Source organism: Acromyrmex echinatior, chromosome 2 (genome assembly GCF_024713525.1).
Source record: "Acromyrmex echinatior isolate Ae372 chromosome 2, ASM2471352v2, whole genome shotgun sequence".
Taxonomy (NCBI): Eukaryota; Metazoa; Arthropoda; class Insecta; order Hymenoptera; family Formicidae; genus Acromyrmex; species Acromyrmex echinatior.
The window spans coordinates 3,121,869-3,146,695 of NC_141853.1; the positions used below are offsets into that span (position 1 = coordinate 3,121,869).

The following is a 24,827-nucleotide window of genomic DNA, read 5'->3' on the forward strand; positions in this document are numbered from 1 at the left end:
GCTTAGTTTCTACCGAGGGTTTAATCCGAATCAGGAGGTCGATTCTGTATTTTCAAACAAGGTGAAAATTACAAAAGCGAGCAAATTTATTAGGTATTGAATGAAATAATCAGTATTCTAGTAAATTCGCTCATTTTTATAATTTTCATTTCATTTTAAGATACATCGATCCCTAGAATGTAAGAACCAATCAACTACAATCGAGCATTTCCCTATCGTTCGACTGTAACAGGGGAATATTCGACGATTGTAGTTGGTTGGTTTTTACATTCTGATCTGGATAAACCTTTGGTGGAAACTAGGCCAGTGACAAATTCATATTACTAAACACTTTTTAATAAAATTGATTTAAATGCAATTATTAATGCTTATTAAGTAAATTCGTTGAAAAAATAAGAGTGTGATGAAATGTGCATAAAAATAAGTTAATATATTTAAAAAATTCATATTAAAGTTTATTTGTCATTGCACCCTAACTGGCGTTGGTGAAACTAGTTCTGAGTACCGCCCTAAGATCCAGATAGTAAATCGACATTAAATTAAGATACTAAATATGTAGGTAGCATTATAGTATAAATGCATACTAAAGAGCCTATAATCAGAGTGGCGCCATATGAGAGATGACGTTATATTTTAGCGAAATTCTGCGAGAGAGAAAGAGATATACGATCTCAGTTATCTCAGTCTATCCAACAGACTGTCAGTTTTAGAGTTAAGTGCAACAGCATTGAACGACATAAATACATAAAGATACATTGATAAAAATAAAATTATCGAAATTATTTTAGAAATATGGTTGAATGTACAATACCGTTTTGTAACAATTCATTAAAAAAAGGATATGTTATGAAAATAATTCCAAAAGACACAGAACGCCGAATGAATTGGTTAAAGAGTATAAATGGCAAATATAAAAATTGGACACCGTCAAAAAAGTTATCTGTATGTGAGGTAAAGTAATTTATTCTTTATAAATAATGTATTTAAAATATTAAAATAAAAATGTAACATAAAATATACACAGATTAATTATAATATCTGAAGACACGGTAGTGTCTTGGCACTAAGTATATGTATAGTCATCACATTGGTTACGAATTTAATTCTTTCTCTTTTTGTCGTAATCTTTTCAATTATATATCATTGCATTGTGAGTCTAAATCAAATAATATGATAATTACTAATAATATGATATTTAATATATAATATTATGAAATGGCATATATATATATAATATTTTTCTGAATTTTTGATTTCTTTTATATTATAACAGATGCATTTTGCTCCTAAAATGTAGGAATAGAGGATAATAAACTAGCGTATTTAATAGCGCAAATAATGTGCAATAAATAACGTCTTTTGTAAAGTATTTGTATAAAGTAATGTAACGTTTTGTATAAAGTAATGTGCAATATTACAAAATGTACAATATTGCAACAGTACAAAATAAATGAAATTTTATAATAAATAATATATGTAAAAGTTTTATTATTTTATATACAATATTTATTTATTATCATTTTTTAATTTGTTTTTTTAATTTGTCACAATTTTTGGGCATCTTTTAATATGAATTTAAAATTTAGAAAATAATGCGTTTAAAAAACTGGAGGGAATGGCTAAAACATGGCGGACCAATCACAAGTGATACCCATATAGCGTCACTCTAATTATAGGCTCTCTAAGTACATACAATATGGACACTGCGGCCGGTATTCATAATCAATATTTATTTCAAGACTGTCTTAAGTAATGTCTTAAGACGCTAATGCAGCTCTCTGATTGGCTCATGATTTCTTAAAACCATACTTAAGACGATCTTAAATATAAAATCTAACTATGAATATCGGTCTGAGCGACGACATCTTTGATGTAGTGGATCCCAGATCACATGATTCGCCGCCATGTTGTGGGTTGGAAAATTTGAATTTTTATAAAGCTACAGAATGATTTTTTTAAAAAAAAAACATAATTCAGCCGTGTCATGAAAATGTTTATATTTAAATCAGAATTATATAATAATATAATATTAACGAACTCATTATATAAAAATAATATTCACACATTAATAACAGTAATAAGTAAATTAAAAATAATAATTAATTAAATATTATATAAAAAATTCTAATTAAATAATTATGTATAAAAACATAATATATTAAAATTTTAATTAAATATAAAGTTGTAATTTAATAATATACGTACACAGACACGCACACATGCACGCACACATGCATACTTTATTACGAGAATACTTTATCGTATATAAATATAACAGTCCACACAATATAGCGTCTACGAAAAAATTTGATTTAATTTTTTAGTAAAACTTAATTTTATTAATCTTTGCTATACTTTTTTCTTACAAATTAAAAATAAAATTAAGCTTTGTACGAATGACGTACCTCTCACCCGTGATCGGGTCAAACTCATGTTTGGCCCAATTTCCTTACCACGAGTTTTACACAATATTGTAGGCGAAAGAGTTAATTATTGGGTCATCTAAAAAGTATCCGCGGTTTTTTGTCACTAGATGTGTGTTGATGGTCATATATCTAATGACAAAGTACCGCGGATACTTTTTAGATGACCCAATATTTTATGGGAAGGAGATCCAGCTAACCTAACCTGCAATTTCAATTTGCTGAAGGCAGCCACATTCCTGGTTGGAAATCGACGCATGCGCACTAAAAATTGGGGACCATATAAAAAGTTCAGTGTATGTACTTATATTCATACTGTATGTACTGTGGTAGAGTCCTATATATGAAAGAAGCGAAATTCATCCTCTTTAGCACATATTCAGCATCGCCATGTTTGGCTCGCTCTAGTTGACCAGTTCCATACATCATTTACTCCATTATACAATAATAGCATTTTCTCTTGGCTGCACTATCGCCTATTAGTGCAACACTCAAATAGTATATCGTGTTTCCATGACTAGTGGTAAGCTAACTCATTCGGTGTACCGCGTTTCCGTGGCTACGATATAGTGCAAATTTTATGCGCAAAATGGGATTTTGCTACATTGTCTCAAAAGGACAGTGTAGAGTCAGTGTGGCGTTTAAAATTTGAAAATAGTCAAGCGGGAACAGAGTTTTAACATGATGTAATATACACCATGATGTGCATCACTCTAGCGTAGTGTAGCTGCGTGTAGCGCTTACATGCAACTGATGCGGTGCGAGGCTGCACCTAGTGAGCTGCATCCCAAGAGAAAACGCTATAAGAATTATGAACTCCGTCAGAATGAGATTAAGCAAGTGTTAATGTTTTCGTATTTTCTTATTGAATAATGTAACGATTAAGTAATGCAACTACAAATATCACATAAATAGGTAAACATATTATATATCTATTTTAGGTATGTGTATGTACCAGTTCAGCTGTAGACAGTTGTAAAAAAAAAACATATGATGCGAACACAAAATATGGCTAATAGTAGGTATCCACCTTAATTTCATTTGATTGATAGGTTATAATACGATTAATGGCTGCGTTCAGCAGAGAAAGCAGCTTTGCAATGTTGTAAAATTCTTCGATATGATATTGATCTTGCCCTTAATTTCTCATTGAATCTAAATGTATAAACCAATCATATTCAAGAATTTTACAACAGTTGCAAAGTTATTTTCTCTGCTGAACGCAGTCAATGACAAAGGTAAATATTAAGAGCTCAAATTTTGATAAATTTGAATATATTTTTATAAAAATACATTGACTCGATGCGTTTTCACGTAAAAATAAAGATTTGACAAGAAAAAGTATTGTTTTGCTCCGCGAATCGAAATATTAATTCTTATAGTCGGCGACTATTCGGGTTAGAAAATTTGTCATAATAGTGGTTCACTATTCCAGATAGCCAAATCTGAAGAGATAGATTTTGAGCAGTCTGCTATCAATTTCTAAAAATTTCTCTTGCAGAAAAGCATAAATTGTACATACAGCCGATTACAGAAAGGTTGCAATATTTTTTTTTTGATGAATTTCGGAATTGCAGCAACTTATCAATTAGTTCTTATTTATAGATCTATGAATAAGATTCGCTCGATGAACAAGCTGCATTCCGAAACCTATCGAAAAAAGGTGTTGCCACCTTTCTGTGATTGGCTATACAACATTTGTATTATCGGACAATGGGCGAGTTCAAACGGCAAAGCGGCTAGATATGCTTATCAAGCGATGTGATTGAATATGATTGGTTGGATCTATAAATAACAACCAATTATGCTCAGTTGCAAGCAGACTAGCTGCTTTGTCAACTTGAATGCGTCCAATGTCAGCAAAAATATAAAGCCTGATGCTATGCTACAAATTAGTAACAGAAACCGAACAGAGTCTGCTACATAACCTGACAGCAGATTGCGAACAGAAACCAAGCAGAGTCTACTAATATAACCTGATGATAGATTGACAGCAGAAACCGAGCAAGATCTATCATTTTCATATATCCTGGCCTTGTCAGGATGGACTTGCTTCTCATAAGAAGAAAATCCAAGAGTCTTAGAGTGCGATTACATGTAGCGCGATATGCGGTACAAAAACTAGGTAACTATAGGAATCGCGCAAACTGTGCCGCTTGCTTCTTTTCTCTTCTAAAGTATTGGGTCATCTAAAAAGTATCTGCGGTACTTTGTCACTAGATATATGACCATCAACACACATCTAGTGACAAAAAACCGCGTATACTTTTTAGATGACCCAATATAAAGAGTGTCGCCAATGTATGTGCTTAATGCTAATTGGTTACGCCATTAAGTGTCCTTAGTTAGTTAGAAGAAGACAACATTAAAGAAAAAGGAGATTAAAGTTGGAATCAGACTATTGAAGAATGAGATTGAAGATTGAAAGATTGATGATGATTTGATCAATCAGAACAAAAAGCCAAAATTTCTTTGTCCTTATTGGTGAAATTTCAATTTTTAATTTTTAATCTCAATCTTCAATCTGCATAGTCTGATTCCGACCTGAGAAAAATTCATATTGATATCCTAGATGTAGGATACAAATGGCGACTTTCGACTGATTGAAGTCATTCTCTTTATACCTACTCTATTCTCCTCTATCAGGCTGCATTTTCATGCTGACACTCGACGCTCGATTCGAGCGTCAAAACAAATCACGTGATCAAAATTGATATTTGTCAGTATTGACGCTGAAAATGAGCGTTGAGTGTCAGCATAAAAGAGCAGCCTTAGGGTGCGATTACATGTAGCGCAGTACGTGATACGCGACACAGAAACTAACTAATAATTATAGGAATTGCGCAAACCGTGCCGCTTGCTTCTTTTTTCCTCTAGAGTGAGTATAAAGAGAATGGCGCCAATGCATACACCTAACGTTGATTGGTTACGCCATTAGGTGTCCTTAATTAGAAAAAGACAATGTTAAAAAAAGAAGAGGAAGAATTGCGATATACAGATATTCCACATGTAGGACACCAAATAGCGACTTCCGGCTAATTGGCGTCGCTCTTTATACCTACTCTATTCTTCTCTATTATTATACATGTAGTGCGGCATGGACCAGTGACACATTCACGTTATTAAACACTATATTAATAGAATTAATTGATTTAAATGCAATTATTAAGTAAATCTATTGAAAAAAAATATTGAGGAAATGAGCATAGAAATAAGTTAATATTGGGTCATCTAAAAAGTATCCGCGGTACTTTGTCATTAGATATATGACTATCAACGCACATCTAGTGACAAAAAACCGCGGATACTTTTTAGACCCTTTTATGACCCAATATATTAAAAAAAATTCATATTAAAGTTTATTTATCACTAGCCCGTGCCACTTATCGCGCTACATGTAATAGAAGGGAAAAGAAGCAAGGGGCATAGTTTGCTTTTTTTCTCCTCTATTACATGTAGCATAGTAAGCAGCACGATTTGTGTGGTTCCTATAGTTATCTAGTTATTTTCTGTACTGCGTATCACGCTACATATTGGGTCATCTAAAAAGTATCCGCGGTTTTTTGTCACTAGATGTGTTGACCATCAACACCATCTAGTGACAAAAAACCGCGGATACTTTTTAGATGACTCAATATAATCCTTATTCTTAAAAAGTATCGCATACGAAAACTAGAGAAATGCTGTAATATATTGGGTCATCTAAAAAGTATCCGCGGTTTTTTGTCACTAGATGTGTGTTGATGGTCATATATCTAGTGACAAAGTACCGCGGATACTTTTTAGATGACCCAATATATGACCATCACACACATCTAGTGACAAAAAACCGCGGATACTTTTTAGATGACCCAATATTTCTCTAGTTTTTCGTATGCGATACTTTTCAAAAATAAGAGCCCAGAGCTTCTTGGAAAGTATCGCACACGAAAAACTAGGAAATACTATAGTATGGGTTACATATACTATAGCACTTCCCTAGTTTTTCGTATGTAATACTTTTTAAGAATAAGGGCTCAGGGTAGCGTTAATGTAACTTTTTCCTTAGGGCGGAAACATGAAAGTGAAAATTCTTTTTGTGTGTGTGTGTGTGTGTGTGTGTGTGTGTGTGTGTGTGTGTGTGTGTGTGTGTGCGCGCGCGCTTGTGCACGAACATCATACATAAAAATTTTCACTTTTTATGTTTCCGCTCTAGCGTATATACATAATGAAAAATAACTTTAGTACAGTGTTTTGAAAAGCTCTTAACACCTGCTATTAGAGTCTACTATGCTCGAACTCTCTCTCTACATGTACTTTTCGAGTTACAAAGCTTGAAAGTTACAGTACCACCGGCATTAGCATTACGCAAGGTGTCCGACTGACAGAGTTAAAACCTCTTGAATGTTGTTTGGGGTTCTGGATAATATTTGTCAAGATCAAGGTCATTGGAGATTATTCCTCTTATTTTTATTTTTGCGCTAAAAATTCATTTTTACGTAAAAATGAAAATAAGAGGTATAATCTCCATTGGCTTTGATTTTGATAAATGATATTTAGGACATGATCCTGAACAGCATTCAAGAGATTTTAGCCGTCAGTCTGAGTAATACCTTGAGTAATGCTAATGTCGGGCGGTACTGTAATGGCCATAGCACAGACCTTTGCATAACGCATAATGCATAGTGCATAAAGGAATTAACCAATCAAAATTCTTCTTTTCCATGGAATGGGAGAAAAGGAAAGATTCTGATTAATTGATTCGCTTATGCATTATTTTATGCGTTATACGTTATACAAAAGTCTGTGCTGCGGCCTTAACTTTCAAGCATCATAACTCAAAAAATAAATAAAAAAATATTTTCTTAGCGTTTTGAAAAGCTCTCGACACCAGCTATTAGATTCTGCCATCAAAAATAGGATATTCCATTAAAAAAAATCGATTTGACCTTGACCTGATCTTGGCAACGTTACCCAAGGTGATTATTACCAAATTGATGGTACCTTTTTATGTCCCCCTCCGAACCAAACTTTTGTTTGAAACATTTTTTCGTATCTATCATAGTTTTCGAGAAATCTTAATGCATTATTTAAAATCAACATCCTGTATATATATGGAATGTTTGGAAAATAAATCTTTCGCATAGGGATGGATTAAACTAAGAAGAAAAATCCTCTACCATTTTGCAATTTTCGCAATAGTTAAACAAGATATTAATTGCTAAAAATTGATCTTCAATAATTTTTTACTTAAATACTATCAACTTTACAGAAAAATTGCAAGAGACAAAAATTGTGTATTTTCTTTTATAGAGTTCTAAGAATTTTTTTCGAATTTTGTAATATCATATTTTCTCATGTTGGTAAAAATGAGAAAATGCAGTACTAAAAAGTTGATAAAAAATTCTGAAAAAATTCGTAGAGTTCTATGAGAAGAAAATAAACAATTTTCGTCTGTTGCAGTTTTTCTGTAAAGTTGATAGTACTTGAGTAAAAAATTATTCAAGATCAATATTTGGCAATTTTTAGTAATTAATATCTCGTTAACTATTGCGTAAACTGCAAAATGGTAGATGACTTTTCGACTCAGTTCGATTCACTCTACCTGCTCATAATGGGTGATGAAATATATTAAAATCATCCTGTCTATATGTTATAATTGATGTAATATTGGAGATTATGTTTAAATTCGTCGATTAATCGCGGAGAGGAAGGGAAGGAGAAAGAGGGGAGGGAGACAAAGGGGGTGAGGGAGAGAGGGAGGGAGAGAGAGAGTGGGATGAGGAAAGAGATGGGAGGGCTCAAAAGTAGAAATCGAAACCGATTAACAAAAATAGTATAATTTAGAGATTTTCGCCGAATTTAATTAGCTCGTGAATTGACGTGAACAAGCTCATGAATGCGGATCGACGCGTTTTAGGTATATTCGCTACTGAACGAAATACGAATGAACGATCGCTAAAACGGTGGATCGCCAGTACGGTGTTCCATTTCGCGCGTCGCAACAAAACACGGAATCGAGATCGCACGTCGACAGTTTTCCGTTTACTCGCTCCGGTTGAGAGTCACTGACGTACTCAGTTTCGTCCCGATGGGCTGTTCTCGGAGAATCGTTATGCAAGGGTCGCCCCTCGGCAGACAACTGTGCTATCTGTAAAAATTTCTCGGCGTTACGAAGCAGCACATTGTCGATCGAGATCACTTATTGCGTTTGACCTCGCTGGACCTCGCGCCTCGCGGTCGCCCGAGAGTGACCGAGTGTCGAAAGCGCACGTCGATCACAGCTCGATCCCGCGGATCGAGATTCCACCACTTGCCTTTGCCTTGCCGGCGCGAGGCGTCGCGACGTAAAAATACACTGGGGTATACAACCAAGTACCAACGCTGACCAACGCTGAGAGTTAAGATTCGGTGGGACAAGGTGCGACGAGACGAGACGAGACAAGACGAGAGGAAAGAAGAGGCATCGAGTGCATTGAGTTTGAGTTTAACTATCGTTGATCGTAACCGAAAGAAGACAGTTAAAACCGTTGATGGCGAATTGCCTGCCTCTACTTATTTAAGTTGTTAAAGCGTAAACCTAACCTAATCCGTGGCTCTTTAGCGTCTTTATTGGAATTTTTGGAACAGAGTTTCGTTTGAATATAAAAGTTCGACTACAGATCGCGGATTGTTATGCCAAGTTGCGATAAGCGAGGGTGTACACGCGTTCCCTAGACTCTGGTCTGAGTGAGCACGTAGTCTTAATTCCCCTCGTGGACCCCTTCGCGGGACTCCTTTCGCCCGTGGTGTTATACCCACAACGTCAACATCAGACCATTGACGTCAAATCAATGAGTGTCAAGCTCTCTGTTCCGCGACTCTCTCCAGGATCGGTGTGTGCCGTGAACCAGATGCCACGATAATCCCATCGACGAAGTAACAATCGCCTCGTTGCATCTTTGCCCCAGCGTATCACGCGTTCCTCGGTGTTTCATTGACAATCATAAAGTAAAGGATGTTTACATTTTTATACGTGTATAATCATATGATTAATTGGAATGCCGCTGAATATTCTCTGATACTGTTTGCGTTAATTGTAGAACTTTTTGTTATTTTATTAGTGTGTAAGGAAGTCTCTGAGCGATAAAGGCAACAGAGTCGGAAATGGATCCTGCGACAGTGATAGCTCTTTGCAAGGAGAATATCCAGCCATTAAGGTATGGACGGAATGCTACTCAATTGGGAACTGCATTGAGGGCGCAGGAGGATGTAGATGCACAGCAGTTGTTGCTACAGGAGAAGCAGTGAGTATTCTAAACCTATAGATTCAAAGACGCTTGCATATAATAGCTAATTCTATTATGAATTAACGTAGAAAATATAATAATATGTTCAGTAAAAACATTAACATAGCTTTGTATTAAGAATTATAAGATTCTTTAATTTAATAATTGGTTTATTTACATCCAACGAAGAACTAAATTAAAAACAAAACTAATATTAAAGAAGCTGCTTTTTTTGTTGAATAGAATCATTTTGTAAAAATATAAAAATTTTGTTAAAAATATAATGTATTTTTATTTATATAGAATGTATGAGGATGCAATTAAGAATTACGAAGGAGATGATCCGTTAGAGAATTGGTACGAGTACATTTTGTGGGTGGAACAGAGTTATCCGAAAAGTGGACATGAATCCCATATTGGGAGACTCTTGCAACAATGTTTAGCGATATTTGAAAAAGACGTAAAATATCATCAAGATCGCAGATACATACGTCTATGGATTAATTATGTGAGTAATATCTTATAAGTATATAATCATGTTATTATAAGTATTATAATAAGATTTGACTTTTAGATAAGTATGCAAAAGAATCCTTTGGAGTTATACCAGCTATTGCATAGCAGTGGTATCGGGACTAGAGTAGCCGACATGTACAGGGCTTGGGCTTTCGAATTAGAGCAGATTGAGGACGACAAACGCGCGGATGAAGTTTACTTAATGGGACTATCTGTTCATGCAGAACCATTCGAAGAATTAGGCCATGCTCATCAGTATGAATTACTGCTTTTTACATAATAAAATATATTAAATAAAAATTATTTATATGTGATAAAATTGGACAATGACATCTTTTCACAGAAATTTTCAATTTGCTGTGGCGCGCAAAACACTTGGACGTATTGAAGAAAGAAACGACGTTTCCTTGTTCGAACAACGTCAGGCTTTTAGTTCATTAAGAGCGATAAGAGCTGGTAAAAGAGTTGGCAGCATACGAACAGGTCATCGTGTACGCGAATATTATCCTGGGACTGTGCCCCAAATCTCGTCTTCTATGCAGAACACAAAACCTAATTCTAAAATACAAATATATCAAGTAAGATATTTGTACGAATACCATATTAGTGTATTATACTTTATCGTACTTTAAAATAATTTATAATGAAATGTTAACTTATAACTTAGGATGATATACCTGGAGAAATGAAAAGTTCAAGCATATTAGATCATGTACCTATAGAGGATATGGTACATAAAGAAAACACCATTAAGCCTGGACCATGGAATAGTGGAAGCAAGAGAGGTCCATTAATAGCTCCTACTGTAAAAGCGGGTTTTAAGAGTAAGAACGATGATAAGATATGTCAAATTACAAGGCAAGTTATTGCAGGAAAGTAATGTATGAAGAGAATTTCCTTATTTACTTTCAGTTCACGAGGACCAGAATGATGACAGTAATATGGAGAAAATTAAATTATTTCCAAATCATGTACGTTTTTTTGATGGTAGTAAATATCATGACTGTTTAAGAGTGCCAGTATATGTAGCAGAACCAATAGATTCAAATATTGTACAAAAACCACATTATCCCAAAGAATTAGTTTATGCTGATAATGTTGATCGTAGTATGGAAGAAATTAGAGCACAACTTTATTTGGAAAGGTATCATTTTTTTATAAGACTTAATAAGAAAATTATTTGGTGTATGTATATCTTGTAAAACATTGATACAATTAATTATATTTTAATTATATAATATAATATTTTATATAATATTTTACACAGAAGAGCGCAGTTTCTGGGAAATAAACATGAAATGTCGATGATTTGTTTACGTGAAACCGGTGGAGAATCCCAATCCCAACTTAACAATTATGAGAACATGTATCATGTACAAGAAGTAGAAGAGCAGAAGCTCAATCAGCAAAGAAGAGAAGCTGAAATCAATCAACAGAGACTCCAAGCCGAACAAGAGTTGCAAAGGCAGCAATACGAGAGCCAAGTCAAGAATCAGGTTTTAGAGACTCAACGACAAGAAGTTGAACAACGGTTAGAGACTGAGAGAATTGAAGTTGAGAGACTTGAAGCGCAACGAAATAGTCGACCATTACAATCGACAAACTTTATGCACCAGCATCACACTTCGTCGTTGACTGTTGATACTGAGGAACATCTGCTCGGGCAGAGCCTCACTGTAAATACGAAGGAAGCTATTTCGGTAGTGCAAGGTTTGTGGCAATCTCCAGATGCAGCCGCTAATGCTTCGCGCTTTCGTAGTCCTCCCGTTGCATCTAGAATGGTAGATTCGAGGAATAAGTTGCCATTTGATATACATATGGATAGCTCTATGACTCAACATGCGATGTCTAGTAATAAGCATCATCAAGAATATAATGTGCAGGTTTATAATGATCAAGAGAATCATCAAAGTTATCATACACAGCATCATAGTTATTCTCAGGATCAGCATGTTGTATATGGGAATCACAATTTGCAAAATAATTATCATTATCAAATGCAGGTATAGAAAAAATTTAAAGTATTTATATTGTTTTTATATTAAATATTTTGTATAAACAAATGAATCAATAGGTAATCTTAACTTTAGCTCACCATTGTTATTTTTGGTTTCCTTTTGGACTACACTAGGATCTATGGGACGCTACAACTTTGTTACGCTATATTTCTGAACTGAATGCATATTTTTTAGCTTAAAACATGTGAAATTTATGCCTTAAAATCAAAGACAAATAAATATGAATAATCGATAAATAATATTTGATTTTCAATCAATATTAAAAAAAATTTTTATTGAAAAAATTCGCAAAAAATGATTACCTTGGATTAAAAAAATTTTCAAATTTTTAAACAAAACGTGATGTGTTTTTAGTTAACCTTTTGGACTAACAAAAAAATAATATGCTTAAAAAATATCAATCGCTCAAAAAAGTGTAATTATTTGAACTAATTGAACTATTGAAAATCGACATTAAAAAAAATCTATATATCATAATTTTACAACTGAAAAATAAAATTTTGTTACTTGAACAATATAAAGTGATAGATAAAGGATTGTACATGTATAAATATTATTATAATATATATAATTAAGTTTATTAGGATTTTATTTAGAGGATGATGCAACACTCGATTTGAAACAATACATCCGTCCAAGCGATTTCAAGACTGACAAAGGCTGACATAAAATTTCTACTATTTATTATATTGATAAAATTTCTATTTATATATTGAAATAATTCTTTTCAATTCTACATTTTCATGTATTTACTTTTATATTACAAAACGCAGTAAATGTATATTTAACAAAAAATAAAGAGATACTAAGAATGCCGAAAACTTACGAGCTAGCCACATGTGGGTCCCAAGTGTTCTCTGAACTTTCGTGCACTCTCACATTGAGAACAATTGAAGCAAAAAAAATTACTCTAGGGCTTATCGTATCTATGGATAGTTCAAATATTTTTGAATCTCAATCCAGATCTTTAAATTACATTACAAAAAAGTTATAGCAATGTAAAAAATCACATAAGATACGTTGTACTCTATGATGGTGAGCTAGGGTTAATTTGATTAAGAGCAAAATTAATAATTAATTTACTTGATATTGACCTATTGTATAAATGATTGGACCTATTGTATAAATACAATCTGTTGCTTTTGATTTGTATATACATATACATTTATTAGGTGTTGGAATTAATTCGTAGCGTTTTTTAATGAAAGAATGTTATTTATTTCACATGAGCATTAAAAAATACATTAATGAAAGTACTTCCCATCACTTGTAAAACGCTACGAATTAATTCCAACACCTAATATATTTAACAAGAGTCTAAAATAATAACAATAAAATAAATAGTAAAACCCAACTATAGTTAAGTGTACTAAATAATATTTATTAATCACAAATTATAATTTTCCGACGATAAGTTTCCACGATACGTTTCGACTGTACTTAGTCCGTCGATTAACTATAGCTCGTTTAATGTATTGACCTGGATTTTACTATTTATTAATTTGTTGTAAGTTATAAAAAATTAATATTATTTATATTGTAAAAATAAAATATTTCCATTTGAAAAGGATTTAATGTAATGTACATTTTTTATTACAGCAGCATCATGATCAAGTGCAGCAACCACATCTTCGGCAGCACCATTCCCAGCATCACCATCAGCAGTTGATTCCATCGCATCAGCAAATGCATGCTGTGCATCATCAGTCTCTTCCTCATCCGCAGCATTTACAATCGCCTCATAACCAAATGCCGCATCATCAACCGCATATTCATCATCACCAATCTTCGCACAGTCATCACCAGTCTCCACACAATCATCACCATCAGTCTCCACACAATCATCAGTCTTCACACAATCATCATCAGTCTTCACTCAATCATCATCAATCATCACATAATCATCATCAGTCTCCACACCATCAACATATTTTACATTCTCAGCAATCGCAACACGTGCAACAACACATACAACATATGCAGCATCCCATTTATGGTAACATATTACCCAATGATATCGGCTATCAACAATATCCAATTGAAGCACCTATGCTGCCTCAACAAAACATAGAATCACAAAAACAGTTACATTTCTCTCCTTATACCGATCCTGAAATTGAAACGAGCAAACCATATAGAATGCCATCTGAGTTACCATACATTAAATCGCCTGGGATGAATCGTAAAGATATCAAATATCTTGAAAGCGCGGAAGACAAAGAAAATGCTATTGTTGTGGATTATAATGGTTCGCTAGAAGAAAATATGATACCCAAACCGGACGAGAATAATCTTTATATCGATGAAAGCTTGGGTATAACTCCTCTTTCAGTTGCTAATGAAACATGTTTTACAGAAGCCTTTAATGCACCGTTAACAAGCTCTACACCAATGATTAATCATTTTAAACCATCATACAGAATAAAAGATGATTCACAATTTTCAAGTCAGAATATTATATCCCAACCGTATGTATTAATCAGTTTTTGATTTGTCGGAAGTATATGATAAAACATTTAAATTTTATTTATGTTAAATAGAGTTGCAGAAGCACCTAATGTCGAAGGTGATGATAAATTAAGCGTGATATTAGAATCTACACGAGAATATGTATCAAGTAGTTCAGGGAGTAGTAATTACACCAAAACAACTGGATTAACCTTTGCATTAACGAGAGAAGATGTGATTCCTTTTAAAGAACAACCTGTGGATACAAGTATGTATAAAAAATTTTGTTCATAATAAGTATAATCTATTTCTACATCGTAATTGTACATATTTAAGAGATTTAGGCCATTATTTATGTGTTGATTCTTACATTTATTAAGACCTTAAATAGAGTCTTAAGATGTTATGAATTAATTACAATCGTTTTAACAGATGGTTAAAATAAAAATTGACTGATAGATACTAGGTTTAATTTCCGAAAAATATTTGTTCAAATTATAATTAAATAAATGGTTAAATTTTGCACAGGCTTTTTATTTAATTGAAAAATATGAAAATGTTTTAACTTTGTAATTCTACATAAAGTTCTAGAAGAGGAGTCAAACGAATCTCTATTATCTGTGAATCAACCTTATGAACAAAAGCAGCATGCACAGATCCAGGCAATGCATGCTCAAAGTCCGCGTACAGTACAACGGCATGTTGATCAAATTACATCCGAAATAAAGAATAATTGCGATCTAAGAAAATCCATAAATCTAAAACTTAATGAAGAGGATAATTCAGAAAAAGTTAGCACCATGGAGTGCGAGGAGCATGAACCTATGGAACAAATGGAGGAAGAGTGTTTCGAGCTTCCATCGAAAGATATAAATCCATTCGATAAAAACTTAATAGCTGGCCTATTGAAAAAAATTAAATTTCCGCAATCTCATCATGCAGATGGATACAAAAGAATAGATACCAATCTAAATAAGCTTGTGCCTTCTACCATGATTACGCTTGGTTAGTGTTCAATTTACATGGATTCAGATTTATGCCATATTGTAAGATATTTACAAGCTTTTATTTTTTATATTAATCTATGCTTTCTATTGTGCAGACACCGAAGCGTATGATTTGGAAAAGTGCCTTGGGAAAGGAATGTATGGAACAGTTTATAAAGCAGTTAATTTGCAAACAGGCGAGATTGTTGCTCTTAAAACGCAAAGACCTGCTTGGGTTTGGGAATACTATATCGTGCGAGAAATAAAAATACGTCTTACAAATCCACATATGGTATAGTATAGCACAAATATTGTTAAATAAAGACTACTTTTATTATCAACAAATCAATTCTCTTTCCATGATATTATAATATTCTTTTTCAGTTATGCAGTTTTATGGATGTAACGATGGCATATGTGGCTAATAATGGAAGTGTACTAGTTTCAGAATATTCTAAATTCGGAACGTTATTAGAAGTGACAAATCAGATAAAACTTGCCACTGGCAAGCTTCTGTCGGAAACTTTAACTATTTTCTTCACAATTGAAATGCTTCAAATCGTGGAGTACTTACATAAATGCCAAATAATACATGGGGACATAAAGCCAGATAATTTTTTATTAATGCGACTGTTAGTATTATTTTTTTTTAGTAACTTTTTTTTATTTGATAAATAATAATCATTGATTATTTAATAATAATAATAATAATGTAATTGTTTTTAATGTTAAATAAGATATGTTATAGTTAAGAACATTTTTATTGAGCATTTTTAAAAATTTGTGTGACAATAATTAATAATAATTGAACTATCATTTTTAAAGAAAAAAAATTTCTTATCTAAAATTAGTAATATAAATTTTACAAGAATAGGAATTGATTAATCCTAAATTTGCTAACCGATAACTGCATAGTTTATTCTTTTTAATTATCATACATTAGGTTATGAATATCTCTATAATTGTTCTATAATCATCAACAGACCTACGCAAGATGTAAGGCTAACTATACAATTGATAGATTTCGGATGTAGCATAGACATGAAACTGTTCCCAGAAAATACAACGTTTATGCAAGTTATAAAAACGGAAGATTTTACTTGTATCGAAATGCAAACTGGAAGACCATGGACATATCAGACTGATTTATATTGTCTAGCGGCGACCAGTCATTGTTTACTGTTTGGTAATTATATGAAAGTGTCAAATGTGGGCGGCCGTTGGTTTATTGCCTCGAAATTACCAAGGTATACAAGTAATAAATATATGATTAATCCAAAAGGGATCCACATTTATGTCGCGTGAAAAAACGTTAATGCTGCACATCTTTTCTGTATTACAGATATGCTAAGAGAGCTGCGTGGGAACAATTTTTCATGGAGCTGTTAAATATCGAGTCGTGTGAAAAAATGCCCGACCTAGCGAAATTGAGGAATATGATGGAGGATACACTGGCGCAAATGCCAGAGCAGCAAACGAAATTTCGAACTTTCGTTAATATCCTCAACAAACGATAACGCTTGCTATATTTGATAATATGTTCCAATGTGTGCACATATTCAGCAAAGAACCACCGTGTAATAAGGAAACATTAATGTTATTGTGCTATTTATTATAAAAAAGTTAATACTACAGTGAGATAAAAATATATGTATCTACACAGTTATAATACATGAAAATGCACTTTATGGCCTGCTTCGTGGTGGCTTTATCGATATTCGTTGCTTGCACATAATCAACATTATTAGGACCACTGTGCAACGACTAAAACCTATCCAAAAATTGTTTTAGAAACATATGAGATATGTAAAGATTTATACAGTAGAGATTTTGAAAATGTACTTGTTTATTTCTTTATCTCTTAAAACAACGTATGCGCTAGCTACGCAAGTTATGAAGAAGTGGTTGTACAATATGATTAAGAAAAAGTCTCAGAAAAATTTGAATCTGTAAAAATGAATAGTACAATATGCATGTGATACATTATGTATTCAATTTGCAAGATGGTATGCAGAAGCGCATACATACTGAGTACTTGAGTACCTTGTATAGATAGTTAATAGTGTAGTATGTGCGTTCCGAATTACGCACAAAGCGCATGATGCATCATTTGTTCTTGTTGTTCACCGAAGAATAAAAAAGGATAAAATGATACCTCATGTGCTTTATGCCTAATTTAGAACGCATCTAAAATGTAATCATTGTATATTTAAAATAGATTTTGGTTTTAAGTCATTTGATTTTATTGTCAACGGGTTCATTTTGTTTTTTAATATTCTCTGAAATGTACGAAAATATATCGTATCAATGATGTTAATTGAGATTATTTCGAACATTCTCTCCAAATAATATTATTTACGCATAGTAATGAAATAATTTTTTTACAAAATGGCATATGTATATTATACATCCGATTCAATTTTAATTTGAATATGTGCAGGCTTATTTTCGCGAGTGTCCACTAAACAGGCCTTTTATGTAGTGTACGCTTAAGTTAAGATTTCCTAAATATATGCGTATGTATATGACACAATCGACGAAAGTGTTGAGGTTGCGTTTCGATTTTAGATTTTATAAAGATATACAAGAACTTTTGGTTGTCACTTAAAATATTAATATTATAAATTTAAATAATTTATTAATATTAATATTAAATTACATACAATATTAATATCAAATATGAAATATTAATAATAAAAATTAGTATTAAATTATATAAACATACACATCGGGACCAGTGTATGTGTACATTTAAATGTTTAAATAAATCATAATTGACAACCTATTGTTCTTGTTTAAAAATTTATGAGACTATGCCTTACCTTATTTTAATAGTGTAACATAAAAAAAAAGGATATGTTCAGATAAAAGCTCGTACATAAAGTTTTGAGATTAAAAACAGTTGAGACAATGGCCTAGTTTACACTGTGCGCTTAGTTCGCAGCCCATACGATAGGCGTCTTTGTTTAATCTATCTATAAACAAGGATGTCTATCTCGAAATTTTTTACCAAGACACTCTTAATGTACATAGAATGGATTAAACTGAGTCGAAAAGTTCTTTATGATTTTGCAATTTTCGCAATAATATTTTTACAATTAATAAGATATTAATTACTGAATGGTTTTCAATAATTTTTTTACTTAAACTATACTTTACTATCAACTTTACAGAAAAACAGCAAGCGATAAAAATTGTTTATTTTCTCTTCATAAAATTTTGAGAATTTTTTCAGAATCAGTCCTCACTGTTTTTCTATAAAGTTGATAGTATTTGAGTAAAAAATTATTCAAGACCAATATTTGGCAACTTTTAGTAATTAATATCTTGTTAACTATTGCGAAAATTGCAAAATGGTAAAGGACTTTTCGACTTAATTTAGCTGCTCTATTTACACAAAAGTGATTGGCCAAAACTTATGGGACACCCTGTACATACAAATATTTGGCAAAAAATTTCGGATATCCTGTGTATACATGGTGGAGGTGGGGCAGTAATTCTGTCCACTTAGAATATTTCCGCTGTTTTTAAAAATATGAAATAATATATCTGTGAAGTATATATGAAGAGAAGTACAATATACTATTTAATATTATAGTTTTTCTGTAGATAAAGGCGCTTTGGAGATTTCAAGTCACGTCCATTTTTTTTAATGAAGTTGTATGATTTTTTTTTTACATAATATAATTTCTTTAATTATTCTGCATATAAAAATATTGATAGTGATATCAAAAAACCAATAGTTTACGAGATATTTTATATTTTCTGGCATATATTGATATAAAATATTAAATAATTCGTAAACTATTAATTTTTTTATAATCGTACCTTAATGCTTTTATGAATAGAATAATGAAATAAATCAATTGGTGGAAAGAAGACATAGTTGCTTTAAAAAAAAATTTATGCAAAAAGGATAATTTTTTTAAATAAGCAACTATATGTTTTCTTTCCATCAATTGATTCATTTACTCTGCATATAAAAATATTAAGACAATTGTCTTAATATTTAAATAATTAATAGTTTACGAGTTATTTAACATTTTATGTCAATATATGTCAGAATAAAGTATTAAATAAATAAGAATAAAGTATTAAATATCTTGTAAACTATTGGTTTTTTTCGAATCACTACCTTAATATTTTTATGTACAGAATAATTAGAGGAATATCATGTTATGTAAAAAAAATATACAATTTCATTTAAAAAATGGTAGTTACCTTGAAATCTCCAAAGCGCCTTTATCTATAGAAAAACTATTAAATAGTATATTGTACCCCTTCACATATACTTCAACAGATATATTACTTCATATCTCTAAAAACAGCGGAAATATTTTAAGTGAACAGAATTATTGCCCTACCTCTACCATGTATATACACACAGGGTGTCCGAAATTTTTGATGAATTTTGTTTTCTTAATATTGATGTTTAATAATAATTGATCTTTACTGTGTTATCCTACCATGTTAAGAAGTTGTTCCAGATCGTCTATGTTGTCTGCAATTAACTGAAAACGTTATAAAGTTATAAGAGAGAGTCATAAGACTCGAAAGTTACTGCCGGCATTAGCATTACGCAAGGTGTCCGATCGATGGTTAAAACTTCTTGAATGTTGTTCAGAATCATATCTTGGATAACATTTGTCAAGATCAAGGCCATTGAAGATTATTCCTCTTATTTTCATTTTTGCACTAAGAATTGATTTTTATCTTTATTGTTAGTAAAAAAATGAAACTGATTATTGAACAAGGACCGAATGACTCTTGTGTTAATTTGTATCTCTTGTTGGAAAGCTCCCTATAACTGTTTTATATACTTACCGACAGTTGTCGGTGTCATTGCGCAGCTTTTTATAAAATATCTGCGCAACGACACGGACAACCGTATCGGTAGGCGTGTAAAGACAGTTACAGAATAGTGCCCCTGAATGCAGCCCAGCATATCGCAGTATTTCGCAGCTGACATTTCCTAACTTCAATAGTCATAAATTTTAACGCTTAATATCTCGCTTCGCAGGGCAGTCCGGCACTTTTTTCTGTCAGATTTTTTTCATTTTATGCAAAAACGCGTCAAATGAGCTTTTCATCGAAATCGGTGGTGAGGTAGTTCTGAATTATCAAAATCAATATATTAAAATCTTCCCAGTGAACACAAGTTACATATTATGTATCTGTGAGTTGTAATTTCCCATTCGACAATATAACCGTAACATAACATACGAGTTATATTACGGTTATGAATAAGAAATTACAACTAATAGGTACGTTATATGTAACTTCGTGTTCACTGGATTATTCTTTGAAATTCTTCAGAGTTTTTGCATTATAGTCTTTTAATAATTAATTCTTCGCGTTCGGTGCTAATCAAATGTAACTTAATAATGTGTACGAGCTGCGAAAAGATTATGGGAGCTTGTTTCGCTTGCGAAAATCGTATCGGTATAATATAAAGCGATAAGATTTACTTAATTCTATTTTTTCAAATTTCCTAATAGCAACATAACATACATTTTGCTAATTTGATGCTATACTCGAAGAGAATTTAAATATCAATTATAACCCTATAATATACTATAATTCAATTACCCATCTTGTACTAATAACATCTTAGATAAATTGTACTCGTATTTACCAAACTTATAACGTTTTCGGTCCGATCGGGTTTACACCAACTTGGGTTAAAAAATGCTTCGCTATTGATTGACGTTACACACTCTACCAATAGGAGAGCACGAAACATCAATCCAGGTTAGTGCAAACTCGGACCGAAAACGCTATTAGATCAAACCTGAAAAAAATCAATTTTGAATGTCACTCGTAAATAGCCCAGTCAAAAATGATAATAGGTTCGTTCAGCATTGCAAATCAAAGACGTCCGTTTGCTCTTTTACCTCGAAAATCATTTAGCAACTCGCATCTTTCTGCTAGATGTCATCTCATCTGCGTTCGGTATTAACATTTTTAGAACCAATCGAGCTGCTCGATTCACTTCGGATTCAAAGACTAAGCTCGCAGAACTAATACAGATTTTCGCGCCTAAATTAAATTCATAATCTGTATATTTATGATAATGTATCCAATTGATTCATTGATTGATTGTTAACACATAACGTACATTCATCTCTTTTAATACTTCTATTTTATAAATAATGTATTTGAACTATTATAATGTCTGAATCTACAAAACGCTCAAACAAATGCTATTAAATAGAAATTGATGGAGTACATTATGTACAATATTTAACGAGGAAAGTAAGTTTTTAATTCTTTTCCTCTTTATGAATTTGAAGTTACGTATTTGAAAACAAAGAATTTGCTAATTAATTTTCAAATCAAAGCTTATGTTGTATATAAAATAATAACCTCTTACACGGTTCGATTTACGCCGAAGTTATAATATATCGATGTTACGAAATCGGCCAATCACAGTCATTCTATTCTTCAGAGCAATAGCTATGATTGGCCAGTTTCATAACATCGATGTTATAACTTCGGCGTAAATCCGTGTAATAGAAATCAATGCGTGCATGCGTGCGTGCATGTTTTTTAATATTTTTAATATTTTTAATATTTTTAAATAGCGATAACTCAATGAAAAGTCGTCGTATCAAGATAAAACACAGCTCAAATTAAAGCTTGAACCCTTTTGATGATCATGGAGATCAAATTTAAGTTACACAAAATGTAATATAAAATGGTGAAAGTTGAAGGTGGACATTGAAAAATAGTTAACAAAATTTTTTCTTTTGTGCTGCTCAGGGGAATCGGCTGCATGGCACAAAAGTGTATGAGTTTTTAAGCTCATTTGATTTCCAAGCAAATTCATATTCGAAGCATTTTTTTTACGATTTTTTTAAACAAAATTATATCGTTTTAAAGAAAGTGTTATAAAATGGACAACTTTTTTTTGTAAATTTAGTATAACTGAAAAACAAATTATTGTAGGAAACTTTATCAAAAAGGAAATTAAAGTGTAAATTTCAAATTTTAATTCTTTAATTTTGTGTAAGTGCATGCATTCACATATGTATGCGTGTCCTCTCAGCGTTATCCTCTCTAGCCTAGAATTAACGGCGAGAGCGTAGTAGGAATCTGAATGCCGTTGGGTGGTGTATGTGTCGTGCGTGCGTGCGTGTGTGTGTGTCTTTAATAATGTATATTGCTTCTGCAACGCTGTACACGAGGAATGACATAATTTGAGACAAGAAGAATTAAGATATTTAATTGACAATATACTCTTACGAATACACGAATAAATCAATGCGAGAAGAGGTAACACATATTACTAAAGACACACACAACACTAGGACATCGGATTCTTATGCAATTTCAGTTTTTTTTAAAAAGCAGATTAGAAAGTAATATTAAAATAGAAATTTGTCTTATTAAAAAAGCATTCTAAAAACGCATATTTATTTGGACATATTGTGCATATTTACATATTGTGCAAATTTGCATATTTTGTGCATATCTGCAAAAAATATCTGCGTAAAAATCCGCTGTGTACACAACACACAAACACACGAGATCAGATTTCTGCCTTGAATCCTGGGTAACGCCAAGAGCAGGACATACGCATGTACACGCACACACTTACACAAAATTAGAAAATTCAAATTTGAAATTTACACTTTAATTTCCTTTCTAATAAAGTTTCCTATAGTAATTTGTTTCGGAGTTATATTAACAAGAGGAATACCAAGTGACGTCGAAGATTTTAATGCGCTTTTTATAGCCTGTTCTTGAACGAAAAAAAAAACGATACATGTCCGGCCGTTTCAGCCACTGGCCCACAGTTTCGAAGAAATCGATTTTTTAAATAATTATTGTAATAATTTGAAAAACGTATTGTATAAATGAAAATAACAGTATCTTTATAAATTTCATTTTAATTTAATATTATTAGTTTTAATTATAATACTTTTTGATTATAATGAAATTTCATGAAATTACATATTAGTATTACGGATAATAATTAAACACTCATTTATGGAATATATATCATCGTTATCGTTGTCATTGTTGTTATTCACATGAATACATAAATAAGATTGTAATAAAAACTATTACAGTTTCTGATGAAATTAGAAATTAGAAATTATGATTAGGAACAAGTAATATACATGTATGTTTGTAATAATCATATGTTTGTAATCTTTTTTTGATTAATATTAATAGATTTATTAATAATAATAGAAAATGAATCGTGTTTTGTAGACGTATATTATACAGGATGATATAAATCATAAAAACAAGAAAAACATGAATATTTATTGCATTGTGAACATCTTACGAATGAATTTTAGAATGAATTTCATTTTAGAATGAAAAATTTTGATACTCAAAATTGATTCCTGAAAGAAGCTATTTCCATAATATCAATCAAATCTGCTTTCCGTCAAAAATTAGAAAAAGTTAGCACCTGCAACAAAAATTCATTTGTAAGATGTTCACAATGCAGTAAATATTTATGTTTTTTTTTGTTTTTATAATTTATATCATCCCGTATGTCTATAATGTACGTCTACAAAACACGATTATTTTCTATTATTACACAAGCCTGTAAAATTGGAGGTGTTGAAAGTTGATTGAAATTTAACAATGTTTTCTTACGTAATTTTCCGCGCTGAATCCGAATCCGGCTTCAGAATTGCTCTATCACGTCAAGATTTCGAGATATCTTAACCCAAAATTGCCAAAAATTATTTTCGGCCATATTTGAAATTCAATTAAAAATTGAGAAAGTTTTTGTCGTCTAATTTATCAACGGTATCATTTACTACTATATGACCCCTTCAAAATCCATTTTGAACAAGCGATTTTTTTTCTGAAGATATTATATATCAATTCGAAGTTCGATAAATTGTACATCATAGAAGTCTAATCTTTAACAAGAACCGTTGGAGCCGTTCCTTACCAATTTTGATGGGCTTTGGATATGTTGCAAAATATAAAAAAATATTAGATCCATATTTTTTTTATCAGCGTATCAAAGTTTGGGGGGGGGTGAAAATTAATTGAGTGGGGGTGAAGGAAAATTAAAAAAATTTTATATTTAAAAAAAATGAATACACTATCATATAAAGCATAAAATATCATAAAACTTTTGTATTAAATTTTTTAATATTATATATTGCATAATTTCGAAGATATTTGCTAAAAACGATGAAATCTATTTTTTTTGTT

General features: G+C 31.9%; 1 protein-coding gene across 4 annotated transcripts; it reads left to right on the top strand.

The window, feature by feature from the left end:
• The first annotated feature begins 8,363 nt into the window (after nt 1–8,363).
• LOC105147766 (Mitotic checkpoint serine/threonine-protein kinase BUB1) lies at nt 8,364–18,549 on the top strand. 4 transcript variants are annotated; one of them, XM_011059011.2, is made up of 15 exons: nt 8,364–9,392; nt 9,506–9,688; nt 9,974–10,178; nt 10,245–10,441; nt 10,530–10,764; nt 10,854–11,010; nt 11,099–11,330; nt 11,454–12,189; nt 13,807–14,672; nt 14,745–14,920; nt 15,238–15,657; nt 15,755–15,930; nt 16,023–16,270; nt 16,622–16,885; nt 16,981–18,549. In XM_011059011.2, exons 2-15 carry the CDS (start codon nt 9,549–9,551, stop codon nt 17,153–17,155), a joined length of 4,227 nt encoding a protein of 1,408 aa, XP_011057313.1. In that variant the 5' UTR covers nt 8,364–9,392; nt 9,506–9,548; the 3' UTR covers nt 17,156–18,549. The 4 variants fall into 4 exon arrangements, with proteins under 4 accessions (XP_011057313.1, XP_087258648.1, XP_011057310.1 ...); XM_087402522.1 differs by having other exon boundaries at nt 8,365–9,392; nt 9,485–9,688; nt 13,804–14,672; XM_011059008.2 differs by having other exon boundaries at nt 8,365–9,392; nt 13,804–14,672.
• The last annotated feature ends 6,278 nt before the right edge of the window (nt 18,550–24,827 follow it).

Coding starts and splice junctions, on each gene's coding strand:
- LOC105147766 (XM_087402522.1), top strand. CDS start 9,549: ATGGATCCTGCGACAGTGATAGCTCTTTGCAAGGAGAATATCCAGCCA. Junction 11,331..11,453: donor GCACAACTTTATTTGGAAAG/GTATCATTTTTT, acceptor TATTTTACACAG/AAGAGCGCAGTTTCTGGGAA. Junction 14,673..14,744: donor CAGAATATTATATCCCAACC/GTATGTATTAAT, acceptor TATGTTAAATAG/AGTTGCAGAAGCACCTAATG.